At 37.6% G+C, this 27,636-nt stretch overlaps 1 protein-coding gene across 1 annotated transcript in view; it reads right to left on the bottom strand.

Moving 5' to 3' along the window:
• Nucleotides 1-27,636, bottom strand: part of Snd1 (staphylococcal nuclease and tudor domain containing 1) — a 437,644-nt gene that overhangs the window by 258,111 nt on the left and 151,897 nt on the right. The window contains exon 11 of the mRNA XM_048340172.1: nt 19,158-19,247. Within this exon, the coding sequence (XP_048196129.1) occupies nt 19,158-19,247 (90 nt within the window). The remainder of the gene's footprint in view (nt 1-19,157; nt 19,248-27,636) is intronic.

Raw genomic sequence — 27,636 nt, 5'->3', positions numbered from 1 at the left:
AGTAATTAGTGATTCAGAAGATCATATAAAGCATGAAAATGAGGCAATGGGTCTTCACAATACAAATGGTAAATCTAATGATTTAAAAATAGGGGAAATGATAAAAGTGAAAAGAGAATGTATTTCTATAGCAAAAATAATTTTGAAAATGATTAGTTTAAATTTTAATTATTTGGGGATTTCATTTTTTATTCCAACTTAATTTATTAACTGGGGTTTACAGGGATAGATTAAAATGAATAACGTATTTTAAATGAGAATGAGACTACAGCAAATAGCTATAATAAACATATAAGGGAAAACAGATCCAGAAAACTTAGGTGACTTCACCAGTTTTAAACACCCATTAAGAGTTATTATTAGATCCTGAAACATGAGCAAATAATTTCTGAACTACGAAAATAGAAAGAAACCCATAGTAAAAGGGAAAGTGTTAACATCATTTCATTAAGTTACGGCTACTATACACCTGAATAGAATTAGAGGCTTAGAGAGTTAGTGTCCCAGGATCTTCCACACATTTACCTCTGTAGAAGATGTACTTAAAATAAATGGAAACAGAAGAAAGTGTGACTGACAGGTTGTTTGGAGACCTCCAATTTCAGTAACTGAGTATGGCTCTCTCCAAAACTTACCAACCTTATAGCAATATGTCTTGATTGTCTGAAGACAAGCTAATCCAAAACTTCAACAAAAAATCAGAAGGGAGAATTCTGATGCTTTGTCTTTTCAATAAAGGAGTGGAGGGGCTGGGGATATGGCCTAGTGGCAAGAGTGCTTGCCTCCTATACATGAGGCCCTGGATTCAATTCCCCAGCACCACATATACAGAAAACGGCCAGAAGCGGTGCTGTGGCTCAAGTGGCAGAGTGCTAGCCTTGAGCAAAAAGAAGCCAGGGACAGTCAGTGCTCAGGCCCTGAGTCCAAGCCCCAGGACTGGCAAAAAAAAAAAAAAAAAAATTTAAATAAAAAAATAAAGGAGTGGAGAAAGGTAAAGAGACCATGTGAAAGTAGATTAAATTTAAAAAGAAATAAAACTGGTTTAAAATTAAAGAATTGAAAATCCTAGGAACCATAAAGTTGGCATGCTTTTTTTCCTAATGGGACATAAAATACGCAAGACTTTTAAAAGTGGGAGGAAAATGCTAGTATGTTTTCTTAGCTGACCTTTCACCTCCTCCCAGGCCTGACCTTTCACCTCCTCCCAGGCCCATACATCTATGACTATGTAGGACTCAAGTGATCTAGAGGATTCTGTTGCACAGCAGTTGATTTTGACTTCAAAACTAATCACATCCTTACAGCTCAAACATATCAACATGAACATAAATTGGTTAAATAAATTATACAATCATGGGGCTGGGGATATGATATGGCCTAGTGGCAAGAGTGCTGGCCTCGTATACATGAGGCCCTGGGTTCGATTCCCCAGCACCACATATACAGAAAATGGCCAGAAGTGGCGCTGTGGCTTAAGTGGCAGAGTGCTAGCTTTGAGCAAAAAGAAGCCAGGGACAGTGCTCAGGCCCTGAGTCCAGGCCCCAGGACTGGCCAAAAAAAAATACAATCATGGTATAAAATGACAAAGAGCCACTGAAATTAATAATTAATTTAATTAAAATTAATGCTTGTAATTATTAAGGATATGGAGAGATGGTCATGTCTTCTTCTCAATTGAAACAAAGGACATACAAATTGACTTTAAAAATCAACATCTACGACATTGTGAAATGAAGACTTTAGGAAGAGAGCCCACAGAAGTGAGAGAAGATGTGGGTGATGTGGGTGAATAAGACAGTACAGTCCTGCATACTTTATGTCCCATTTAAAAAAAAAATAGCTTTTCAAGTTTTCTAGAATTTCAATTCTTTATTTTAAACTAATCTTATTCCACTTTCACTTAAATTTTATTTAGCCTACTTTTGTATGGCTCATTCGTTATTTAAAAAATAACAATATATGTATATATGAAAATCATAATGAAACCCACTACATCACAGATGGATGAGCTGAATGATCACAGTACATTATAAGAATGTATATATTAACATTATGTCAGATTTTGCAAATATGTGTAAGTATGTGTGTAGGTCTTTGTTAACAATGTATGCATGCACAAATCCATTTGTGTCTATATAGTATGCATTTGTGTTATTTCTAAAATAACAATGGAATTAATTTTTTTACAATATTAGTATTATAAAAACTTTGTGTTCTAAAAAATGTATATAAAAATCACTGTGAAATGTCTTGGTAAATTAGCTAATAAAACTTTTGTGAAACAAATATGAACATATAAGTGAAGAAAATGTCACAAATGTCATTTGATTTACATATTGTCTTTCCTTTTTACTTGTCAAACAGTAAGAAAAGAAAATAGCCACATATGGAACATGAAAGATTAGCATAGTTAAAATGTGATCTGTGGTCGCAATATGATTTCTAAAAATAGAGAATAATATGAGAGAATATATTTACTATTCATAAATTTTCCAGAAAGCTTATAACCAATATTTATTCAGTGGCCTCATGTTTCCACTTACCAAAGTTTATCCAACAAACTGCCTGTGTCATTGTAGTTATTTACAAACACAGACCAAGATCAGATGTTTACAAAAGTTTTCCAAAGCTCAGAACTATAGGCCCTGGTGGCTCATGCCTGTAGACTTGTTACTTAGGAGTCTGAGATCTAAGTATTGTGGTTCAGTCAGGATGGGCAGGAAAATCCATGCTACTCCCCAGTTAACCCCCAATTAACCACAGAAAATCCAAAGTGGAACTGTGGCTCGAAGTAATAGAGAGCTACCCTTGAGCAAAAATGCTCAAGTACAGCATTCAGGCCCTGAGATCAAGCCCCATGACCAACCGAAAAAAGAAGAAGAATTAAGAAAATCATTTGGATATTTAGAACTACCAAAAAACAATGGCACTGAACTGGTCATCAATTATATTCTACAGCAAGGAAAGAGAGGAGAGAAAACAAGAGATAATGCATGAGTAGTCTAGGAGACTTTTTATGTGCAATCTGCAAAGGATTTTCTATCCTTAGCACTAAGAAGGCTACACTGATGGATGAAAAGGACAAATGAAGAAGTTAGAGCAATAAAATTGAGGATACATCAGAATTTAAGTCTATGATACAATGCTGAAGTCAATCACAAGTCTAAATTGGTTTAATATTTAAGAAAAGACTTGATGAATTCAATTAGCCAGAAAGAAAATCAGAGGTGGTCTCAAACTGGTATTCTTTCTCTTACAAGATGAGAAAGTAGATTTCATTTAAATCAAGGAATTTGGTTTAGCTTAGAATCATATAAAACAAAATGAAACACCAATACTTTCCTAAAAGATAAAGTATTTTTGAAAAGATGGCAGATAATTTTCCTAACATGACAGCATACCTTTTATTTCAATAAAGTATTTTGGTGAATAAGCACTTAATATTAAAAGGGATACCATTTTAAATATCAGTGGAAGTTTAAAAGTAACATCTAAGAAAAAGGAGAATACATTAATAAAGCCCTGTTCTTGCATGATCTTTTTGCCTTTTTTTCTTCAAAGTCTGTGTATATTCTTTAATAAAGCAATATTTCTACTCCATTTTGCTGTGTGTTGAATACCAGGGTAAAGCATCATTGACTAAGTGTTGGCTGTGGAATCTTTGCTGTACAACATGACCCATGCCAAACTTCAAATTTGAAATATTAAGATGCTTTAAACAAAACATGCTGCCTGTGTGATAAAAAAATAGTTGACTTTATGATGTTACTTCAAACTTAATCATTACCCAGACTCATCAATGATTTCTCAATTAACAGTGTAGCTTTAAAAAGGAAATCTGTCAACCTTGCCAGAAAAGAGGGGCAGGGCCGTTCATTGAGTGTTTTCACTTGAGTAGCTAAAACCCAAGGAATACATTTGCTCCTGACTGATGTTCAAACAATTCTGATCAGACAGAAGTTTACGTGGATGAGGAACCTTCATTTTGAGCTTTAATTTTGACACTTTCAGAGGAATTAAAGATAGAAAAATAGATAGTGGGGCATAGTTTACTCTAGCTTCCTTTGAGTTATAATACATTAAAAAAAATGTTTTCTTAAGATATCCTGCTAGTTCCCATGAGAACTACATATCAGATTGTGAAAAATGTACGAAGAAACTCAGCAAGAAAAGAAAGAAAGTATTAAAAGGTTCTCACAATACTCTCCCTTCCAGAGATTCTCTCTCCTCCTAGGATTCAAGAGACCACAATTCAGGCTCTTGAACACCTGAGGGTGGTTACAGTTTTCTGAAGGAGGAGGAAAAACAACAGACTGAATGAACTCTTCCTAGACTACCAGGTAACTTCCTCCTCTTTATTTATCTCCACTTCTCTCCAATACAAATTTTACTTTACTCTTTACTTACTTTACTTTACTTTACTCTCGTACTCGGCTTTATCAGAATAAAGAATAGAACTATTTCCATTTTATTTGTCACATTATACACTTTTCCTTTTTGTAAACATTCCTAAGTTACGACTCAGTGGTTTGCTGTTATTGATTGAACTCTAAAAATGTGCCAAGTATTGCATTATGTGCTTAACATATATTATCTCACTTAATTATTATAACAGGCCTGAGTTAGATAACATAGCCCCAGAGATTCAAACCTATGTCTGCCTGGTCCCAAAGCCCACCTCCTTAACCACAAACAGCTTACAATAGGATACTGATCAAACATTTGCTTAATATTTAATGATAACAGTACCTCACAAAGAAAACTATTAACACAGGGAAATCACCATATTGAAGGTTACATGGCAGTAAGTACCATATAATTGGCAGGTGCTATCCATGAGTGGCAAACTTTTTCTTTTTTCCTTCTTGTTTTCAATATATTTTAAAGGAATAAACAAGTTATTCTTTTGTGATCAATAAATTGAGCAGTAAATGTTAGTTATAACAAAACAACAAAATATGGTATCACAGACAAAGATAAAGTGAACAATATTACTAATATTAGAAAAACACATAATTATATTTCCAAGTAGGAAAATTAACAGCCATAGAAAATACCAGGCCCAACGTTCATAGGAAAACAGTAAATTTTTACTAAGTTGTGCTGATCAAATATAATGTTTTAGTACTTGTAAGCACACTGAAATGAAACAGAAATGTAGAGCTATTTTTGGTTCCATGTACAAATTTTCAACTGCACTTAGAGTGCTAGCATTTGTGTAAAAAAAAAAAAAGCCCGCACACCCACAAACCCATTTGCCTATACAGCCCTACAATATGTCTGGCAAGATGCACAAGAAAATGTGGCTTCTGAGGAGGGCTACTAGATTGGTGAAAGACCACAAAAGACCCTCTATACTCTTCATCACTACTAGAATTTCTAAAGAAGTAAGTGTATTATCTAATCAAAACAATAATCAAGTGGTAAATATAACATGAAAAGGACAATGTTTCTGGTTTCTACTTTTAAAACCTTCTAAAGGATAAAAGATAGATTAAACCACTTAAATTTCTGCCTATTTTATGTAATAGCTTATAAAATAAAATATTCTGTTTCCATATTGGCTTTCCTGCCAATGACTTCAAAACATCTGTCTCAGCAAATAAAGCAACCAAATTCATTTATTTTCTTGATTTGTGTTGGAAAATCTTTAGAAGAGAAAAGAACTACTGTTTTATCCATATACGTGCTTTCTGAGCATCTATTTTTTTTCCTACACATCCTTCCTACATCTATTTTTAAAATGTAAAGAACAAGTTATGTAAAATATATTTTTCAAATTATATCTTCCTGGCTGCTTAACAATTAAAATTTTTTAAATCCTATAAAGAAAAGTATCTTTGCCTGACCACAGAAATCATTACCAATGCAAAATACAAACTTTGCAAGCAAAGATGGAAATAAAGACCCCCTAAAAACTGATCCTATGCTGCTTGCCAATCCTTCATTATAGACCCTGAAACAGGTCACAGTTCATCAAAATAGTTATATCCATGCACCCCACAGTTTTTTGTAATTGAGGCAGCATCAAGCGGGTGCATCATGGAATGTCCACTACATCCCCACACATTCTGAGTGGCCTACCAACTGTAGTCCCTCAGAGGGGAAATCTAGACTAAAGGGGTATGGGACTCAATTATTTTTCATTCTATTTTTCTTTTTTTCCCCCCAGAAAGAGCAGGAAAAAGAAAGGAGAGTGGAGGAAAGAAAACAAAGCTAGAGAAACAAACAAACAAAAAAAAGAATACATTTGTGTCTCTGAGGCAGGGGATAAATGACACTATCAAAACCAATTTCAGCCCCTGAATAGTGCTAGACAATAAATCTATCTGGACTCAGTGATCTTGTTACCATTTTCCCCTTGGAAAGGTATGATTAACTACCACCAAATCAGAAATACTGAAGAGCAGCAACACGACTCATCTGCTCTTTCATCTTCAAAAAACCTCCCATGCTGTGGAGTTCAAACTGCATGCTGCTTTCCTTCCATACAGCTGGCCGCAAGCAAATTTCGCCACTGGCCATGGAAGAAACTGGAAAAAGATATGAAAATGTACCTGACCAAAGTCAATCATATGGATGGATTTTGAGTCTTAAAGTCATATTCAAAATTTAGCATGCTGACCCAATGACAGAGGGAAACAAATGCCAGCCCTCAGATGGTAGTGCAACATTCGGACTCACAGATGCTTGAGGAGAAAGGAGGACCTTGCTGAAATGCTAATCTTAACTATTTAAACATTCCAGAAAGAGGACTTAATTCTATACCATAAGAAGAAGCAAGGAAAGAGGAACTCTATCTCCTAGCTTTCTGAGGTAGAGTGGGGAGTGGAAATCACAGTGAGTAAAAGACATAGAAATAATAGATGTGTGTTACTGTGTCCTCAACAAACAGATCCGTAGCATTTACTGTTCATGGTCAGTATGAAGCATCACTCCAAGGGTAACAAGACTCAGGGAATATGTGTGATACACATTTACTCACATCAAGTATTCACATTCACTGAGTTTTAAAGTAAAATAGCTATTTGGTGACAAAAAGATTAAACTTTCTGAACTGTAACAGAATCAAGTAGATCAATCAACATCAAGCATGGCAGCAAATCTCATGAAAGAACTTGGAGCCTGTTTTTCAGAGTTGGATAACTAAGGGATAATATACAAATGGAGTGAGGTGAATACACTTTTGGGTCTGGGGTTCCATCCTGTGGCGCCTAGTTTCACAAAGGAAACCTGCCAGCACCCTTTATCCTGGCCCATTACACAAACACTTCTAGAAAAACTACACATTTGCAAATCCATGTTGCATCGGTCAGAATAGAGATAATCTGGATGACTACATGAGCTTTTCTAGGTCCTTTAGTAAGAGCTTCTTTTAAGAGGACAGTAGATACATGCTTTCAATTTCTAAATTAAGAAAAAAAGGAATACTCAAAGAAATTAATGTATCCCAAGTGGAAGAGTATAACACACAATCTTCAATTACCTAACTTCAGGCCTCTGATGTCATAGAAATGTTCTACCTCTACATTTTAATGTGGCTTAACAAACTGTGGATAAAAGAATACAAGTCTGCATTTGAAGTGCTGGCTTCTATTTCCATCCCAAGGAACTAACAGTTCCATCCGTTCTGTCCTGCCCAAAATGTACTGCAAATGCAGCTGTCTGCAAAGATTCCTTCCTTATACTATTACACCCAAGAAACTGCAGCTGTCAAATACCATGCCCATTTTACAAACGAACAAACAGAGGCCTTGTGAATACACTAAGCAAAGGTAAGATTTTTCCATTTGGCGGCTGAGCTACATGTAGCAAAGAAAAGAAGCACCCCAACTCACCAAAACCTGTTTTGCCCATGATGTCTCTCTGGAATGCAATCTCTCCCATTCCTCTTTCCTTTGGTGGAGATGGGAGGGGGAGAAGTGCATGCACACGCATGCTGGTACTGGGTCTTGAACTCAGGGCCTAGAGTCTGTCTTTGAGGTTTTTTGCTTAAAGTTAATGATCTACCACTTGAGCCACAGTTCCACTTCAGGCTGTTTGGTGGGTTTTACTGGAGATGTTTCTAAAATGAATTTTTCCCAGGGATGGCTTCAAGTCCTAATCTTCAGATCTCAGCCTCCCAAGTAGCTAGAATTTCACTTGTGAGCCAGTGGCAATCTGTTACTGTGTATTTTTAATAAAGGAGGACTAGAGGTTTCTAGGAGGAGCAAACCTGGCTGGTAGGGAAATGGGTATTTTAACTGGCCCATAAAGGAGGACTAGAGGTTTCTAGGAGGAGCAAACCTGGCTGGTAGGGAAATGGGTATTTTAACTGGCCCCATTCTCAGGACTCCACTGAGCATCGGTCTGGTGGGCAGGTTTGACAGGTCTGCATGAAGAAGCAACCTGCAAGGCTAAAAGCTAAACCCTATATTACAGAGGTGGCAAACTGGAGCAAGTGACTTGTTTACTCCCAATCCATGTGGACTGTGATAGGTGACTAGGAACATTATGAGCCCCAAGCTGGGGGCCATGGGACCAGCAGGGCACAGTTAGGGTCCATCAGGTTTCTGTCAATGGGGAATTCAAGCCAAAAAATTATTAACATTGTCTAGCAGCTGAGTAAATCCTTTTGTCACTTTTAGGGAGGACAAATCACAATGGTACACATTCTCGATCATGAAGAAGAAAAGAGCCACAATCACCACAAAGGAGTGACTGCTCAGATTGCCTCTTAAAGATTTTCAACTCCAGGCGAACAATGGGGAGGACTACATTAGGCATCTGGCATGCTGCCACCAATCAGATGAAGTAATGTGCTAATAATTTAATTCATAAATAGAGAAACGTAAGAAAAGAGTATTTGCTCAATCTTTTTTTAAGGTCTTGGTTTAAATTACAGTCAGACAGTACTATGCCTAGGGCCTCCTTGAATTAGGCTCAAGAGGTGGGTGGCAAGGAAACCATCTCCCTAGCTTACACAATGAGTTTTCTACATCCCTTCTCCACACTAAATATTCAGATCTTTTTATGCTATGCTCAAGGGTCAGGACAAACTCACCTCTTCCATTGAGACTTACTGAGGATATTAACATGGTCCTCAGCATTATCCAGTGTTAGAAGTGAGGGATGAGGAGGCTTGACAGTCTGTCTGCCCTGTGCAGTGAGGAGGATGTCAGGGAAGCACCACTATAGAAATAGATCCGGAGGTGTTGCATAAAGGCAGACAACACCACAGTTTACACCAAGAGGGAAACGTAAGTATGAAAGCAAAAAAGTACGGAAGAGTTGGACATGCCCAAAAAACACACTGAGGCCTTTGTGACATATTATTTGGGTGGTAAGAATAGAAAGCCAGAATGAAAATGGAAATAATCCTCATTTGGAATTATATAATTTTTTTATATAACTCTCTTCCTTGACTATATGTTCATTCTTTCTGGCAGGCAATCAGGTATCAGTAGAGTTGGTGGCATACTAGGACTGTGCAAACAGAAAACAATTCTGACAATAGTGTGAAAGATGACAGGCTTAGAAGAAGCAGGAAATTAGTTTGGGCAGAGTTGCAATAATTAAAAAATGAGAGGTTAACAGTGTATAGACTCAAAGATTCTCAATGGGAAATCTGTGCAAAGGAGGGTAAAAGAGGCAAAAAACCAGGTGAATCTGGTTACTGAGAAAACTGGATAGGAGTCAGAGATTGCTGATTCTGAATTTTGGGGAAAATGGATGATAGTAACATTAAGATCAACAACAAAGCCAATGCAGCATATGGGTAGAGAAAAAAATTACATGAAACCATGAACTACAGTGAGACCTAATAAATGCCATCTGTCTAGACTGGAATTTTGGGGGTATTCAGTAGTCAATAACTGAAATGAGAGATGTGCAGGCAAGGTAAGAAGGTGAGAGTGGAAAGATTCCTAAGCATGAGCACTTTGTGTGGCCACCAAGGGCTTGTGTACATAAGTCAGCCAGCATGTGAGACCTCAACTATCTGAGACAGATAACTGTAATCTATACAGTTCACATTAATATTTATCAAATACTGCCAAGAGACTATTCTGTTATCTTACCAGTCATTCAAAATCATTCTTATTCAACTTCTCACATGTTGATGTCATCTTTTCCCAGTTATACTCTATGCAACTTAAAATATTTATCTTTATTTTACCTCCCAAAAGGTCCTGAAACTATCCTTGCTGAATAATAATAATGAATTTACTTCATTTGGCTACTTCTTAATGTGCTAAGAGTAGGAATGAGCAAAGGCTTTAGGGACTGAGTCCCCAAAGAGAATAAACACAGCATCCATCATTTTTCAAGGATTAGCTGTTAACTGGTCCACCCCAACTCAGTTTAACCCACTTGTTAAGCCAAAAGAAGTGAAAAAACAAGGCCAAAGCTCACCCACAAAGGCCAGAATGAAGACAAAGCCTGGAATGTTTATGGTTACAGAAGAAAATTCCAGCATAGTTCTACATAATGCTCACTAAGTAGCCAAAATGGTCACATGTGTGTTCCAGAAAAGAAACTTTCACTAATTGCTCCTCATTTTCTATTCACAACTTTGAATGAGATGTACCCAGTCTATCAAGGAACACTGTCATGTCTCTCCTTGGGTTTGTCACAGTTCAAATTTTGTGCATGATCAAAACAGAAGGTCTCACAACTAGGATGGTCATGAGACAGTGCAGCCTCTTAGAGGAAAGGAAGACAAGGTAGTTGTGTGAGTGCGAGCCTACTTTAATAACTGGAAATAGATACCAACTGATCCACTCTAGTGGTCAGCTGGCCTGGAGGGAGGAGCAGCTATTACCCAGAAGAAGTAATAGCAAAGAACATACACAATTAAAGAGAGCAAGACAAGCTAGACAAGGCACTAGAGGTGAAAACTGTGCCACAAAGAAAACCTATACCATGGACTGCATTGCAAAAGAGCTCATTATTAAAGTAAAAGCCCAGAAATTAGAAGTCTGGTCAAAAATTATAAGAAACTCTGTATTTGTTTTCTAAGCCTTCCATAACAAAGTGCAGAAACTAATTGGCTTATAATAATAGAAATGTATTTTCTTAATGCTCTTGAAGCTTCTACTTAAAATCAAGGTAAAGACAGGGTCATTATTTGACTCAGTCACTGGTACTCCTTGACTCATTGCCATCTCAAGCAAATTTCCACCTCCATTGTCACTTGGCCTTCTTCCTCCTGCAACCTAGTCTTTCCCTGTGAAGATGCAAGGTAACCATTGGCATTAACCTACTGATTTATGTCTGTAGAGATACTATTTCCCCTCAGATCATATTCTAAGATTGCAGATAGATGAAAATCTGAAAATTCGTTCAACTTACTAAACTAACCACCATGAAAAACATTAAGAAGGCCTAACCATTGTAACTGCAGCATTTCAGAGATGTCTGAACATTTGCCAGAGAAAACATACCTAGATAGTGAAAGAAAGTAAAAAAGGAAAGTCTCGTTACCAATTTTGTTTCAGAAAAAGGAGAAAAAAAAGCTACCAAGATTAAAGCTACCAACATTTTAAATACATTAAACCAAGAACTGCATGTATTTTACTTAAATATACTTAATATATTTTATTATACAGAGTAATTTGGAGAGTGCTTCATATTGCCATCACTTGGCAATATAGTTGAAAGAACTTCAACCTCAGAACCAAGGGACTTGAACCTGTTAATTTCCTACACATTAAATTGCATACTTGGGAAAGAAATATTCAAGCAACCTCACTGGTCTAACTTTACAGAACAAATCAAAAGAGGCACTACTCTGAAAGAAACTCTAGAAACTAAAACTCATTATATCTGAACTACATTAAGAAAAACTTCTAATTAGGAAACTTATCTATCATCCCAGTATAGGCCTTCACAAGCAAATGGAATTACTGGAGGGAAAAAAAGACAATGGAGTGAATCAGGTTTCCTGCTCAAATGTACACATCTGGAACAAGCCTGGCTTTACAATCTTCCACAACATCAGATGTTCTGCAAACTACCATTGAACTTGAGCTCAAAAGAATCAATTCTCTGTAAACAAGGAGGTATAAGAAGTTGGAAGATTTGCAATTCAGCACATTTTATAGGTTTTTTGTGGGTTTTTTGGCACATAAGGGTTATTTTTGAAGTGGGGGAAAAATCCTGTCCTCTCCCTACCCCCAAACACAGCTGAGCTGATTCAGCACAAATCTCCCCCTAAAATAAAACCTCAGTTTGCAGAAAAAAAAAGCATGGAAAGTTCTATCTCCAAGGACAACATTTCAAAAATCTATCAGAAAAGATCAGGAGTGGGTAGCAGAAGACAACCTGACCACAAATCATGTTACAATTGTAAGAACTGTCTCTGGAAAACTATGAGCAACTTGGGAGGTCCAAGAAGCAAGTCTTCAATAATAAGCAAAGTAATACAAGAGTACTGCCTAGAGATATAAAAGTCTTGAGTATTCTGGTAGATAATAAATCATTTCCCACAGGTGAGTATACAGAAGAAATTTCCAGGAATGCAACTGAAAATTCAAGTTTCTTTAGAGATGCTTTCTAAAGAGGATATTACAATATACATCATACAAATAACACACTTCACCAAAGAGCTGTGTACTCAGCTCAACACCCTGATGGGCCCCAAAGCACTGAGGTACTTTTCACAATCTGCAGAAAAAAAAATAGAAAACCAGAGCTCATTATCACAAAGCGCATTTAGGTGGCAGCAGGAAGAAAGCTACTTTGTGCTGAGTCTCCAGAAACTGGCAACTGGAGTCATTTTTGTTAATCATCCATCCTCAGACAGGAAGGCTAATGGTTCAAGGGGCCAGAGTGTAGGATCATTCCTGAGACCTAAATGGCAAAGGGCATCTACAGTGAATCCTGGTCTCCGAAGCCTATGAGCAAGGTCCTTTTGTGTCCCAGCGGAAGAATGCCTACTCAAAAAAGATATCATCAGAAATTTTAAGTCATACCAAACATCGCTACATTTGGTGAATTATCTTCAGTCATTTATTCAAAAATTTATAGCCACACTGATGGTAACAGCTGGCACTGGAAGGCAAGGACAAGTCACCTCATATAAACCTGTCAATTTAAATCACAATGCATTCACAACCTTAGGGCCTGTTTTGATCATTAATGTAAAGGACTTTTCCATGGCGTGAATGAATCAAATTAATATGAAGTGAAAAATGTGGAGATGACAAAAGAAATGTTTAAAAATCCAAACTAAAGCACATCAGAGGCAATTAAGAACAAGAATTCCTATCCTGCCGGCTTTGTGCTCAGCACAGCGGACTCAATGAAACAGGGAGACACACAGATAGTAGACATGGGCACAGTTGGAAAAGACCAGCCCAGGCAAAAACTACAGGGAAGATGAGGTCTACTTTCTCAGGAAGGTGTTATGCCCTTGAGGAGCGTCTAGTGGCTGAATAAAAAAATAATAGCCACTCCTAACAACATGGCTCCTAGTACCTCCAGAGTAAATCCTTACTTAGTCACCACCTACTATTCTCACCTATCCCTAAGCTTTGGACTAACAAACAGAATGCAAGCTCTGCGACCCTTCCTTTCTCTCAGACACTCTGCAGGCATTTCAAAAGACTGAAGAGAAAGGAAATCCAGCTTCACCATCCGCTTTGGTATAATGCTTCTGACCCCCTAGAGTCTGTGTAACATGGAAAAGAACATATCTGACACTGATTCTGTAAGAACAAGTTGATGAAACACCCCCTCACAGGGACATCTCAAAGACTAATGAGATAATGTCTAGAGGGCTGGAAGTGCTCTGAAGGCTGATATATAGTGCCATCACCACTCCTGAAAGCTCCTAAAAGGACAAGGTGGCTGAAGAATCAACTTCTTGCAGCATGTAAAGTGCATGTTACATACAGAAACTGACAGTACTCCTAAAATACCATGACAAATCAACATCTGAATCAGCACTTTAAACAGGAAAAGTGTTTAATTTAGCAGGGCAATTAGAAGTAGGTATTTGGGTAAAGTATTTAATGTCTTGGGCTTCAGTTTCTTCAGCTATAAAAAATGGGACTGATATATACATTTTGCAAGATGTAGGTTAAAACGAAAATATTGTTACTAGAGTCACTACAGCACGAGAAGATTCAACAAATGGTAGTCAAAACCCTTTAAAATAGAATATGATTGCAAAAGGTGTCTAAAAAAGTAGTCTAGTTCAAAGAACAAATCTGAATTGCATGAAAATAATAAAAAGGTAGCTACCAATGAAAATAGTGTCCTCTAAAATTTGCTTAGAGATTTAAGATATTTTGTCCAATACAAAAAACACTATTACTTCATGAAAGCACATTATCCAAGGTCAGAAATGTCATTACATATAGTAGTGATCATTTCCAGATTGATTCAGTATTACTGAAATGAAGAGAAAATTTTACCCTAACCCAAGTAAATCTATGCAAATATAACTAACCATAGGCAAATCAGGTAAATCCTATCTTACCCTGGCTCTGTATATTATTTGGGATTTAAGTGTAGAACCTTCTCCACAGCTTGAGTCCAATGTCCCTAGTTAATTCACTGAGTTAAAATTTATTAGGTGCCTACTATGTACCATTCACTATCCTGTACTGGACACAGAGAGTAAACAAAATAGATTTAAGACCTAATGTACATAATGAAATTAACCTAATACAGATAGCTACCAGAAGAATCCAGGTATAGTGGCTCATATAGTGGTTCTAACTCAATCCTACATACACAAGAGGCTGAGATCTAGAACACTGTAGTTTGAAGACTGCCTGAGAAATAATTTTGTGAGATCCCATTACAAAAAAAAAACCCAAATAACTGGACATGGTGATGCGTGCCTATCATCCCATAGGAAGCATAAGCAGAATGATCATGGACCAAGCCAGCCTGGGAAAAAGAAAGAACCTACTTTAAAATAATGAAAGAAAAAAAGGCTAAAGGCATGGTTCAAATGGTAGAGTTTCTCTGCCTAACAAGTATGAGAACCTGAGTTCAAACATCAGTACTATCCCTCCCCTACAAAACTTACAGAAACCATAATAGGAGAGAGATCTCTGATGATCCAAGTCTGTTACTAGCTACTTGTTGTCATCACGAAAACATAAGTGTATTCTGGCTTCTTCTATTATTTCTGACCATCCAAACAGTAAAACTAGTTCCAGCTTTGAACAAAATGGTTCCCATGGTGATAAAAATTCTGCAAATCCAGGCATTGGTGGCTCCAACCTATATCCTAGCAACTCAGGAAGCTGAGAGCTAAGGATCTCCAAGATAGCACAGGTTAAAAAAAAACAAAAAAAAACTCCATGAGACTCTTATCCCCAGTTAACTAGTAGAAAACTGGAAGTGGGTTGTGCCTCAAGTGTTAAAGTGCCAGAGTTAAGGAAAAAATTTATGTGACGAGAGAGAGAGAGAGAGAGAGAGAGAGAGAGAGAGAGCTGCAATTAAGCAATCAAGAGTTATAAGGAATGAGTGGGGCTGGGAATATAGCCTAGTGGTAAAGTACTCGCCTTATATACATGAAGCCCTGGGTTCAATTCCTCAGCACCACATATATAGAAAAAGCCAGAAGTGGTGCTGTGGCTCAAGTGGCAGAGTGCTAGCCTTGAGCAAAAAGAAGCCAGGGACAGTGCTCTCAGGCCCTGAGTCCAAGCCCCAGGACTGGCAAAAAAAAACAAAACCAGACAAAAAAAGGAATGAGTGAAATTACAGTGTAATGAAGAAAACTATTAAAACTCAACATTTTCCAAGACAATTGGGGGGAAATCTCCAATGAAGAAATCTTGTTATTATCTATTATCTTACTGTACTGAAAGCAAAATGATAAGGACATACAAATTCATCTATAGGGTATACCTTAAATATGATTAAAAATATATATTCACACAAAGACATTGTTTCTGCTGTTAGAAAACTAGCTCTTGTTCTTTTAGAGGGTGGACAATCTCAATATATTACTCACACACTGAGGTTATCATTCTGGAAAACTAAAAGACATGTTGCAGATATCAGTTAAAGAAATCAGCATGACACATGTTTACCATGAACAGTCTCTGGTTAGGATGTTAGTATAGGGGTGGTAGATGGTAAACAGGGAGTAGCAAGGGAGAAAATGCACATATATTCTACCACTCCCTTAACAAGGAAAGTGAGATGTGCACACACGCACACATGCACACACGCACACACACACATATGCATACACTTTAGCACACTCACATATTCCTGTTGGGGAAGCTAAATATAGGTGTCACAGCTCACGAAGTTTCACCCAAATCTGTACAATGGGCTGAAAGACAGTAATGTCAATAAATTTAAGCAACAATGAAAAACCCCAGTTATGTTGCACATTGATATATTTCTGTTGGCTGGAAAGAAAGGAATAAATCTGAAATGATAGGGCTAAGCAAAAATGATTTTTTTTTTTTTTTTTTTTTTTTGCCAGTCCTGGGCCTTGGACTCAGGGCCTGAGCACTGCCCCTGGCTTCTTCCCGCTCAAGGCTAGCACTCTGCCGCTTGAGCCACAGCACTGCTTCTGGCCGTTTTCTGTATATGTGGTGCTGGGGAATCGAACCTAGGGCCTCGTGTATCCGAGGCAGGCACTCCTGCCACTAGGCCATATCCCCAGCCCAGCAAAAATGATTTTATTAAGCAAAACCAAATGATAATGTACTGGTCTCTAGACCAGCATGAAAGACTGGATCATGCTGGATTCTCATGGCACAACTCCATGAAAGGGAAAGCAAATAATATTCCCATTTCCCAGCACTGAAACCAAGGCTGCAAAAGCAGTGTGCTTTACCTTAATTATGGTATATAGCCAGAACTGGATTGATGTAAATTGATTAAAATCAACGGGAATTTCCACAATTGGAATGGGAGCCATCAAAACCAACAAAACACCTTAGCACTTTACCTTAATCTTATTTTTCCATAGGCTAGACATCTCTCAAAACTTGTCATATTATGGACTCTCTGGGAAGGCCTAGGCAAAGAAGACGATTTTCCCTCCATATCTTCCTTAAGCTGTGACTGGCTGCCCTAATCAGTTTTCGTGTACATAGGCACATATGCTCCCTTGTGGTGACTCTTAATCACTATGTGCCGTGCTGAACAGCTGCAGAGGTCTGAAGGGAATTGGCAGAAATGTGCAATGATGTGCTAGCCACCCCTCCTGAGGCAGCACTGCCCTGCCTGCTCCCAGATGCCAGTGCGCATGGGTGTTCACTGTCGCAACTGACAGGCCCAGAAGACAGGCAAGTGGTTTCAGGTGGTGAGTCAGGAAATGCAGTTGGCATCAGGAATGTTCCAGCCCAGCAGAGCTAAGCTACATTCAACTCCCTATGTGAGGATACAGTATTCATCATTTATACAATGTCACTGTGGGGGACAAAACTCCGGCTCAGCACAAATAGTATCCAATCAACTCTGTTGCTCAGGAACCAGTACACAAGGCTTCTTCCCCTAATTGCCTAAGAATTGACACCACGTCTGACACTTGAGGTCAGTGCTTTTATCCTGTGATGAAGGATTGTACAGGGACCTGGCACAAAGCACTTGAGAGCAAAGCCTTGGGCTAACCTTCCAGGACCATTCAGCAACAGCTACAACAAGCTGTGATCTATGTTTTCAGGGATGAAATAGAATCAGGGTAGGGAAACACTCCAAGAAATCATGCACACAACTGGCTGCAAACAGATCAAATAGAGGCTGCTATTCCTTGCCATCTGACTCTGTGTGGGTTGCCTAAGAATCCACACTTGGAAGGGAATTCCTTGGTTGTCTATATGCAATTGTTTATGAGGCAGTAAATGACTGATAAGATATCAACTGGGTGAGATAGAGATGTTAGACATTACATCAGATAACAGGAGATCTTGAAATCGAAAGAGACTTACAGCCATCATTGGGCACTACACTTCATGAATGAATACAACATTCTGTCAAGTTTTATACAATGACAAATGAGCCTATTCTCTGAAGAAACCTGAGAAGATTTAATACTCATTTTAGGGAATCCAGTTTGGTTTTCCTTCCCGAAAATTAGAAATTTCATCTTATATCTAACTTCAAAGTCTCTTGCTATAATTTATCATCCTACTGACTATGGTATATTTTTAAAAACCCTGATTATGTTTATATTTATGTCACACTATTTTGGCATTAGTTCAAAAGCTAGACCTTTATCAAATGTATCACAATCAATAGTTTAGGTAAGGAATACTAATAAGGATTTAATGTTTTAAGGCCAGACAAAAAAGGTGATTGGCCTTAACATTCTGAAGATACAATAAAAATTGATCCAAAAGAAGTTTCTCTGAGAATCTTAACTGAAGCAAAGAAAGACATGAATCACAGTCCCTCTCTGAACAGTTTCTCAACTACCATCAAAGGAACAACTTCATTTATGTTCTTTGTTAGCCTAGGACAAAGGTATTTCCAGGACTTGGAGAATGGGGATGTCAAGACAATTAAGAGGATGCTCAAAAACCCACAACACTAATATTCATAGACTATTAGAATTATTCTCTGCCTAAGAAAACTAGGAACATCCCCTTGGGTTATGCAAGCTATAGAACATAAGTCAATATGCAACACAACAATCTACATATGCCTTGTCTACTAATATCTGGAAGAGAGGCTAGGCTATGGAAAACCTTATTTTCCAGAGAAGCCAGAGAAGTGGAGGCTGCATTCATTCATGCCTATTCCTTCACAGGAAGCATGCTCCAATTCCAGGAGACCCTGACTTCCCCTCTCCTGTAGCCAACCTATCCCTCTGAAGAGGGGAAATATGAAATAGCAATAACTTTCTCTTACTAGTAAATCCCATAACCCCAGATTTTAAATGGAGGTGGCTGGAGAGAACAAGAGAGTTGAATAAATGGAGCTCAGGGAAATATGCAATTCTTGAAACTGGAAAGGAGCCTGGATCCTGCTCTGAGAGCACCAGCAATCAAGCTGTGGTCAGGGCCCCAATTTTAAACCTCTCTCAGGGGATACCACTTACTGACACATAGACACGCCTCTCTTCCTATCAAAGTAATTCAACTTGACTTAGTGAGTGAGTGTCATCTGTTGGGAAAGAGCCAGCTTAAAATAATTGCCTCCAAATGATTGGATTAAGTCTAACCATTTGCAAATATGTTTTGGTTATTACATACCTTCTTCCCAATAAGCTTCTTTCGAAGAAATTCCCGGGCCTCAAACATGTAGGGAATGTCATATAGGGGACGAAGCTTCTTATTCTTATCCTAAGAGCAAAACAGGATAACATGAATGAAAAAACAAACAAATGAATATAGGTAGTAACATAGTAGAATGTATGTGAAATGGCTTGTTCCCTATATCAAATATGAAATAACTGCTAGACAATAAATGGTAAATAAATATTTGGTTGAAATCTTTTATCAGGGATAGGATTACATATTTCACATAACAGACTCAAAAGAAGCAATGGAATAGTTGTAATTATCTAGTCTGGAAACAACGTAAGTGTTCCTCATAAGCAATCAATCTCAGTATCCTCTCCCACCACTTTTTATCTCTCTTCTGTCTCATGAGCTCCAGTATCCTCTCAAGAGAATTCTTAAGAAAAAAACAACTAGAATATAAAACAAATTTAATAAGCATTAGGAGACTACACACATGATACAAATATAAGCCTACATCTACATATATACACATAAATATATGTAATTCTATTACACTAGCAATAATAGCTGCATAACAAAGCACATAAAGCATTCCGTATATGTACATGTATGTGTAAAATGTATATCCATACCCATGTAGAACTGAAAAAAAATCTTGGAGCTTAACATGGTTACAGATGAAATTATACAGATATGAAACAGTAATATAACAGTTTTACACTTCATCTTAGTCAAAAGGCAGAGAAGCAAAATATACACATCAATTTTGATTAAGGGCTACATTATGTGTTATAAACTAGGGACTAAATGCTGTAAGAGTTCAGGGAAGTGGAAAAAATGAAATAATCAAGAAATTTTATATTCATAAAGGGGTGCTTAATGTACATTTGCAGGATATGAACAAAAACTAACAAGAAAATTAGAATTAGAAAACGCTGAACAAGAAGAGATACAGAAAAAAAGTTTTTCTTCCCACTCTTGCTCATCTCAGGGCCATGAGACTCCTCCAAAGGAGGTGACTACACTAAGCAATGCCATTTCCAGATGATGAGAGAAGCTCTTGATGAAAGTGACAGAAGTAGGAACGGAGAGAAATTTAAAAGATGTGAGTATGAATTTAAGAAAGGAATTAACAGGAACTGACAACAGAATGGAAAGAGTGGATATCCAATACTGAGTCAGGATGACAGGCTGAAGAAGTCTAGAGATGCTTCCGGCCTTTTAGTGCAGATATGGAGACTAGAGATATGGAAGATGTGCTTAAGAAGTAAGAGAGTGGAGCTTCATAGGTTTACACGATTATTTTAGTGTGACTCTCTCACATTAGTCTGTAAGGTCCAACACAACAGACATCCTATACACTACTGTTTAACTGCTCACAACCATGCACAGCAACTTCCTGGCAGTACATACCCAATAACTACAGTTGGATTAAGTAGTCCCAAAAGATTTGAGCATCTCTAAGTCCAAGATAATGTTGGGCAATTACAGAAGGGAGAAAAGCAAGATGTTTCTCCTCCCTGATCTGTACACCAATGACTCTCCCTCCATCAATGGCTAGCTGCCTGATGTGCCTTTGCCATCTATTTGCATCTGAGAAAACAAGATCCTCACTCTAATCCATGCCACACTCAATTTAGATAGCCATAGCTTATTATTTTTCTTAAATAGCCAATTATTCAAGTAAAACGCTTCATCATTTTAATATCTCCCTTCTAAACTCATCCCAATAGCAATACGAAGGATAATGGTACAGAGGAAAACAAAATAAAAAGATGTTTCCTCTCAGATGCTAACTAAGCCTTGATGCATCAAATATATCATAAAACATTTCAATACACTGACATGACTAAGAAATTTCTCTTGTGAGAATGTAAATGATTCTTTTAGTTACAAGGAAACATAAGCTTCATATACATCATTCCAGTGCTGTCTATTTCCACTGCAGAATACAAATTTTTTCTCTTATCATTTTTCTAACCTTCCCAAACAGCATGTGGAAATCTACATAATACTTCAAATACAAATAGTGAAGGTGGCCAAAGTCAAAGAAAAGTCTTAAGATGTAAGGATCACTATTACATGCAGGGTAAGACCCTAAACATGAGAATGTTAGGGAACAAAATAGGAAATAACAACAGTGGGGTGGTCAGAGTTGCCTGGTCTGGAGGAATGCTGGATAAAGGCAGATACACAGGGTTATTTGTATTTCACACCTGTCCTGGAAGCCAAATAAAAAACAAACTAAGGGTTCCATTAGGGAGTCAGATAGAACATGCAAATCTCCCAAAGAATGAGTGATTACATCCAGTGAGACAAGGCTCACAAAAGATGCTAGGTGTCAGTCATGAACAGGACTTCCTTCCATCCCTTTCAAGGTACTAAGGATTAAATCCAGGACCATGTGTTTGATAAGCAAGCACTATACCATTGAGCTATACGCATAGTCAAAACAGGATTTTTAATAAAGACAAAAATCAATTGTTATCAGAATCAGCCCTAAGAAATAAAAATGTGTCAATATATTCACGTTGACTACTTTCTATAAATAGAATTTCAAAAGCTGTGGTAAAAATATTTTTTAATGAATTGAACAGAATGACATTTGCTATACGTAGCCTTTTGATTTGCCACAGAACCTGAAGTTCTGTGCTTTTTCCTACATATTCTGAAAACCAAAGTCACAAAGGAACACACTGACTGGAACTCCAAAACTAGATAGAAATGAAAGGCAAGAAATAGATTTCCAGCAAGCATTCAAATGAAGATCATGGGAAGATATACACCTACTTATGTAAAAAGCAGTTGTCTAAACAAGAACACTTGAAGACATTCTGCAGAACTAGACCAAGTCAAAATACCCTCAAAAAGGGAAGGAAACAAACTCTATACCAACAAACACCCTCATAAGAAACAGAACTTTGGAGTCCGATTATACATCTCTGATGAAGCCAGGAAAGAACAAATAGCACAAGCAGAAAACAAGATATCACAAGTAAAAACAGAATGATCTTGTTACTCTAACCCTTCAGAGCTAGAAGCTATTGACATCTGCAAACATCTTACAAGAGAGTATTAGAAGTCCCTAAGAAACCACAAAATAAAAGCAATTCCTCCAAATTACCAGGTACATAAAAGCCTTTGAAATCTCTAAGAGGCAATTGAGGTATGGAATGTATTCTGAGAAAACATTTAGATGAATCTTGCCTGCTATAAGAATCTGTCTGCTTTAGATTCTAATTTACATGGAATTTTTTTTTTCCAAAATAAAAATAGAAGAGAATGCTAGCTTTATCTGGTGGGTGGATAATATACAAACCAAGATGTGCTGTAATCACTGTTCCTCCTGAGAAATGACATTATATGTAGGCCCTGCAATGACTCATATCAGAGATAGAGGAGGTTTCTTCAGTCATCTGTCCCTCTCCCTCTGGACAAGACCCAACACCCACAATTTAGCATCTGAAGAAATATCTGGCATTTTTACAGAAAGGTATATTTGGCAGGATGCCAAAATGAAGGACAAATCTGGTCATTATTGATTTGAATAAAATGAAAAGGACCTCCAACCAAGCAAGTACTTGTCAACACCTTTCAGGTCTCACTGAGCCTATGCTTAAAAACTACAACTACAAAATGCAAAAGCTTTGACATACAGCCTGATTTCTTAACCAAGACTATATAGATTTATCTTGTAGGAAGGGAGGGAGGAAGGTAGGTTAGGGAGGGAGGGTGAGAGGGAGGGAAGGAGACATCAGTAAGTGTGCATCCAGTAAGACTTTTAAAGTTTCTCATTAAAAAGACATTATGAAAAAGTGAAAGATCAAAATATAGATTGTTTTTAGGTGATAAACAAATGGAGCCATAACAAGGTGCCACTGGCTCATGCCTAATAATCCTAGTTACTCAGGAGGCTGAGACTGAAGGATCAGGCTCAGTAGTCCATGAGATTCTTGTCTCCAATTAACCATCCAAACCCAAAAAATGAAGCTGTGGCTCAAGGGGTAAAGCATTAGCTTTGAAAAAAAAGGTTAAGAACAGCACCAAGGACCTGAGTTCAAGCCCCAGCACTAGCACATACATACATACATACATACATACATACATACATACATACATACATACATACAAAGTAAATGGAGTCAGAGAAAGTAGATGGAGATGGAAGTGGTGGTGCTCATAGATTTAATGTTCTCATATATTTTTCTCTAGGAAAATATGTGATACCCATCATATGAAACCAGGCTAAGAGAATAGTCAATGGAAACCAGGAGCATGCCTGGTGGATTCAAGACACAACAAAGATACCAAGAATCTAGAACAGAGCATAGGAGGGAAGGTGTTAGGACATGAAGACACAGATGTGACTTGGCATTTAAAAGAATCACTCGGGCTTGAGTGCTGGAAACTAATATTGTAAGGAAAGAGTAGAGCATGAAAGACAAATTAGGAGTCTGGATGGCACTGTAGATGCTATTACAAGCAGTTGGAAGCAGGGAGGGAAGTAAGGTAGGTTTGTGGACATGCTAAGCTTCAGCAGTTGGATAACCCCAAGGAGGTGCTGAGTGGGCAGCTGCATATACAAACGTGCAATTTGGAAGAAAGGTGTAATCTAGTGAAATGCATTTGGGATTTGCTAGGATGTAGGTGGTTCCTAAAACCAAGAGACTGAGAAGGATAATTGAATCTACAGGTAATTATGCTGCAAAAAGGGATGGAGAAGGAGCAGCCAGTGAGCAGGGCATGAGGGAGCTGCCAGAGTATTGTTTTCTGGCAGTCAAGAAACGTGACTGTGAAGTAATAACCAATCGTGTCAAATGCTTAAAGTCAGTTAAGTAAAGTAAGACTAAGATTCACACTTTGCAAATAGCCCAGGATGGGTCACTAATAACTGGCGAAGGAAAGTTTAGGTAGGACAGTTTGGATAAAAGCAAGGATAGGGCTACGCAAGAGAATGGAAGAGAAAAATGAGACAAACCAAGGATATGACTCTTTCAAAAGAGTACAAATTCAGTTACAACTCGCAAAAGAACAAGATCAAGAAGAAGTTTCCTTTTGTGATTTTAGATAGGTGAAATGGCAGGCAACAGTCCAGAGTTGAGCTAATAAATTACATGAAGAACAGTGAAGTCATAACCAGGAAAGCAATTGTCTTTGCCTACCCGTGGAAGGAATGGCTGTACCTAGAATAACCTATCATTCATCTAAAGATGTGTGTCTATAGAACCTGTTAGGTAGAGGGCCAGTTGTTGGGAATGAGAGTTGGTGGGACTTTCTTCTAATTACCTTAACTGACTTATTCAAGAATTCTGAGCAATCAATAAGAAATACAATAATAAAAAAGAAATCGATGGCAGAATGGGTAAAAAGGACATACAAATAGTTTACTACAGAACTTCCTACATACGATAAGTGTATGAAAAAAGCATAACTGTAATAATAATCAGAGAAGCACAAATTGAGATAATCCATTGTATTGGCAAAAAAGAAAAAAAAAAGGAAGAATATGGGAAAACAGGAAAGCCACTTACTGATCCAATTCTAAAATACTGTAACTGCTTCAGCACTCTGCCACAGAGCTGCATGGCAATGCAATCGTTCAAGTTGAGGCTATGTGTCCATCTAATTAGGAAGTGATACTTACAGCAAGGTGTGGACCTTAGAAAATGCTCACATATACAAGACAAATGTAACAACATCCACATTAACACTGTCTATAGTACAGCCATACAATGAAATAAGAACAGTTATGCTGCTTACAGAAACATAATAAAGAAGCAAATATAAAAATACTGAGAAGGAAAAGTGGGCTGCATAATGAATATAGACTAAAGCTCAACACACACACAAAATTTTACTATTCATATGTCTATGTCAGCAGTAAATGTATAAAAATGTACAGAAATGAAAAATAAGTTAATGATATTGAGGTGGGATGAAGAAGAGAGAAAAGGAAACAGGGGAAGCCAAAAAAGGGGGGAGGGGTCCTAAAGATGAATATTTAGGGACTTCCAACTATGTCTGTAATACTTAATGTGAAAGAAGGGGGGAGGATCTGAAAGCAAATAGGGATAGTACCAAGGCTAACAGGGAGCCCAGATGTTTGTTACATTATACTAGAAACTTATTTCTTAAGCTCTCAGTTTTCAGGGACAGTATATCTCCAAACTCAGCTGATATCTAAACCTTTAATTCACAATGTTTCAAATATCTCATACTTCTTTTTCTTTTTACAGGAGAACAACTGGGCATTCCTTGCATCATAGAAATTACATGAAATTCCATCATTTCTTTAGTTAAACAAAAAAGATACTATTTCATGATGCAGCCTTCTGTTATGCACAGGGAATAACTGAACCACACATAAATGTGCTACCAAATAAACAGGTTGACAGGAAGTGTTTGACTTTTGTTTTAAAAAGGAGATAAATTATAATATGTTAACTAATGTAGCCAAGAGGAATCATACTCTATGATGAGCTTAGAACTTACAATTGAATTAAAGTAAGAATAACAGACATGATCAGACTTAAATGGGTAAAATTTCAAACAGTAAATAATGGACCAGTCCCAGTGGCTCTGCCTTACATGCCACTTTAATGAACAAAAGCTGAAATTTCCATTTGAATTATAGACTTAAAATAGGAACTGTATCACATGCCCTGGGCATATTTACAATCAAGGACCTTTCAATTCCCTTGGCAGCCAGAAGATAGAATCCACAAAGATTATGAATTCTGGTTTGTGGTCCTTAACATACAGAGTAGCACACTTTTATAAAAGATAAGTCTCTAACTGGAAAGCTGCAAGGGAGGGAAGAGGGGAGGAGAGGCTTAAACTTGGATTCACCTTGGCCAAATGGGGAGGTTATCTTCTATCTTCCTAATGTATCTAATTATTCCTAAAGGACTAGGCACAGAAGCAGTGCACAGTGCATATCCAAATACTCCCATAGGAATTGTTGCAAAGAAAATGCATTTTTACTTCTCAACTAGATATAAGTAAGTCTGCTAGGGAGACAGATTGGGGTAGGTGCTAAATTTACAAGTCAATACATTTCATACATATACTTGGAAGCAAAGAAGAAATGGTAAACAACAGAAATTGAAATCCAATTCAAAAAAAGAAATGAAATCTGCTTTAAAAAGCCTATAGGTGTAGGATCAGATGAGCTGGTTACATAAGACAACTAGTTCTCTTAAATGTTTCATGGCATTTGCATGACCCTTCAATTTTCTGACAATCCTATTTCTTCTTCCTTACCCCATGCTAAGTTTCTATTAGCACTACATAGTATAAAAAGCCCAACAACTTAAAATATGATAATAATAGCTATTAATCACAACTCTATTACACAGAGATAATGTTGACAGCAATTCTACCTGGCAATGATCATGATTGCCATTTTACGATAAGGAAAGCAAAATTCAAAGTGTAAGTAACTAACTTGATGTCATATAACTAGCAAAGAAAGAACTGGGATTTTGACTGACTGCTACTATCCCAGAAGCTCATCAAGGGTGCATTCTCTAGGAACTGGATGACCACGAGGCAATCACTGACTCTAGCAGAAAGCCTAAGAGAAACATGGGAGCATATCAGTATGCAGACTGACAGCATACAGAAGACATTCATTCAGGAGTCCTGGTGTGATCGCCACCAACCTGGATTTTCAAGTAAGAAGCAAGACCTGTCTGTATATAGGCCTTATCTTGAGAAATGCTGCTGTGTGTGTGCATGCGCACACATGCACGTATATGTATAGTGAAGGGAGAGAAGAGGGAGAGCGAAGAAAGGAAGGGTAGTAGTAGAAACATTTGGCCCTACTTAAGTCAATGGCAATAAAGGGAGAGGTAGGTCAGAGGTTTAGATAGGCCAGAAAGCCACAATGAAGTATTTGATTAATGTCAAAATAGTTCAATAAAAACAAACAGGTAAGTAGGTTAACTAGGGAAGTCAACAATTCTTGACCTTGTAAGATATCTAGGAATATAGTAGTGGCAGAAAAACAATTTCCAAATATTTCCAAGTACTGAGATTGGATGAGGAATCTGAGGATCTCACTAAGCAAGTCGAGCTGACCATGGCAGGAAAAAGCAGGAACAGACACAGCCTCACTCCTTCTCTGTCCAGGTTCACACAGACATTCAGGGGTGTGGACCTAAACTAGCCATGGTAACAGCAGAGAAGCACAAGAAAGTGGTGATTCCAAGAAACAGTCCCAGTTACAAATGTCTCCTGGCAAGCTGCCAGTAGGGGAACAGCTTCAATATCAAAAGAGAAAGAGAAGTAAAGCAAATTTAGGCAGCCTCATGTCCTTGAAGAAACTGACCCGTTATCTCCAGTGCACAGCATATGATTATATTCCACAGGACTTGCACATCCCAAAATTAAAGTACCATTTTCAAGACTATCATGTAAGGAAAAAAATCTTCCTCTGGAGACTGCTCTTCTACTCAATTACATAAGCCAACGAAGAGCCTTTTCA

This window comes from Perognathus longimembris, chromosome 2, assembly GCF_023159225.1.
Source record: "Perognathus longimembris pacificus isolate PPM17 chromosome 2, ASM2315922v1, whole genome shotgun sequence".
Taxonomy (NCBI): Eukaryota; Metazoa; Chordata; class Mammalia; order Rodentia; family Heteromyidae; genus Perognathus; species Perognathus longimembris.
Note: the sequence above shows the minus strand (reverse complement) of the source record. Positions and strands in the feature narration are given on the sequence as shown.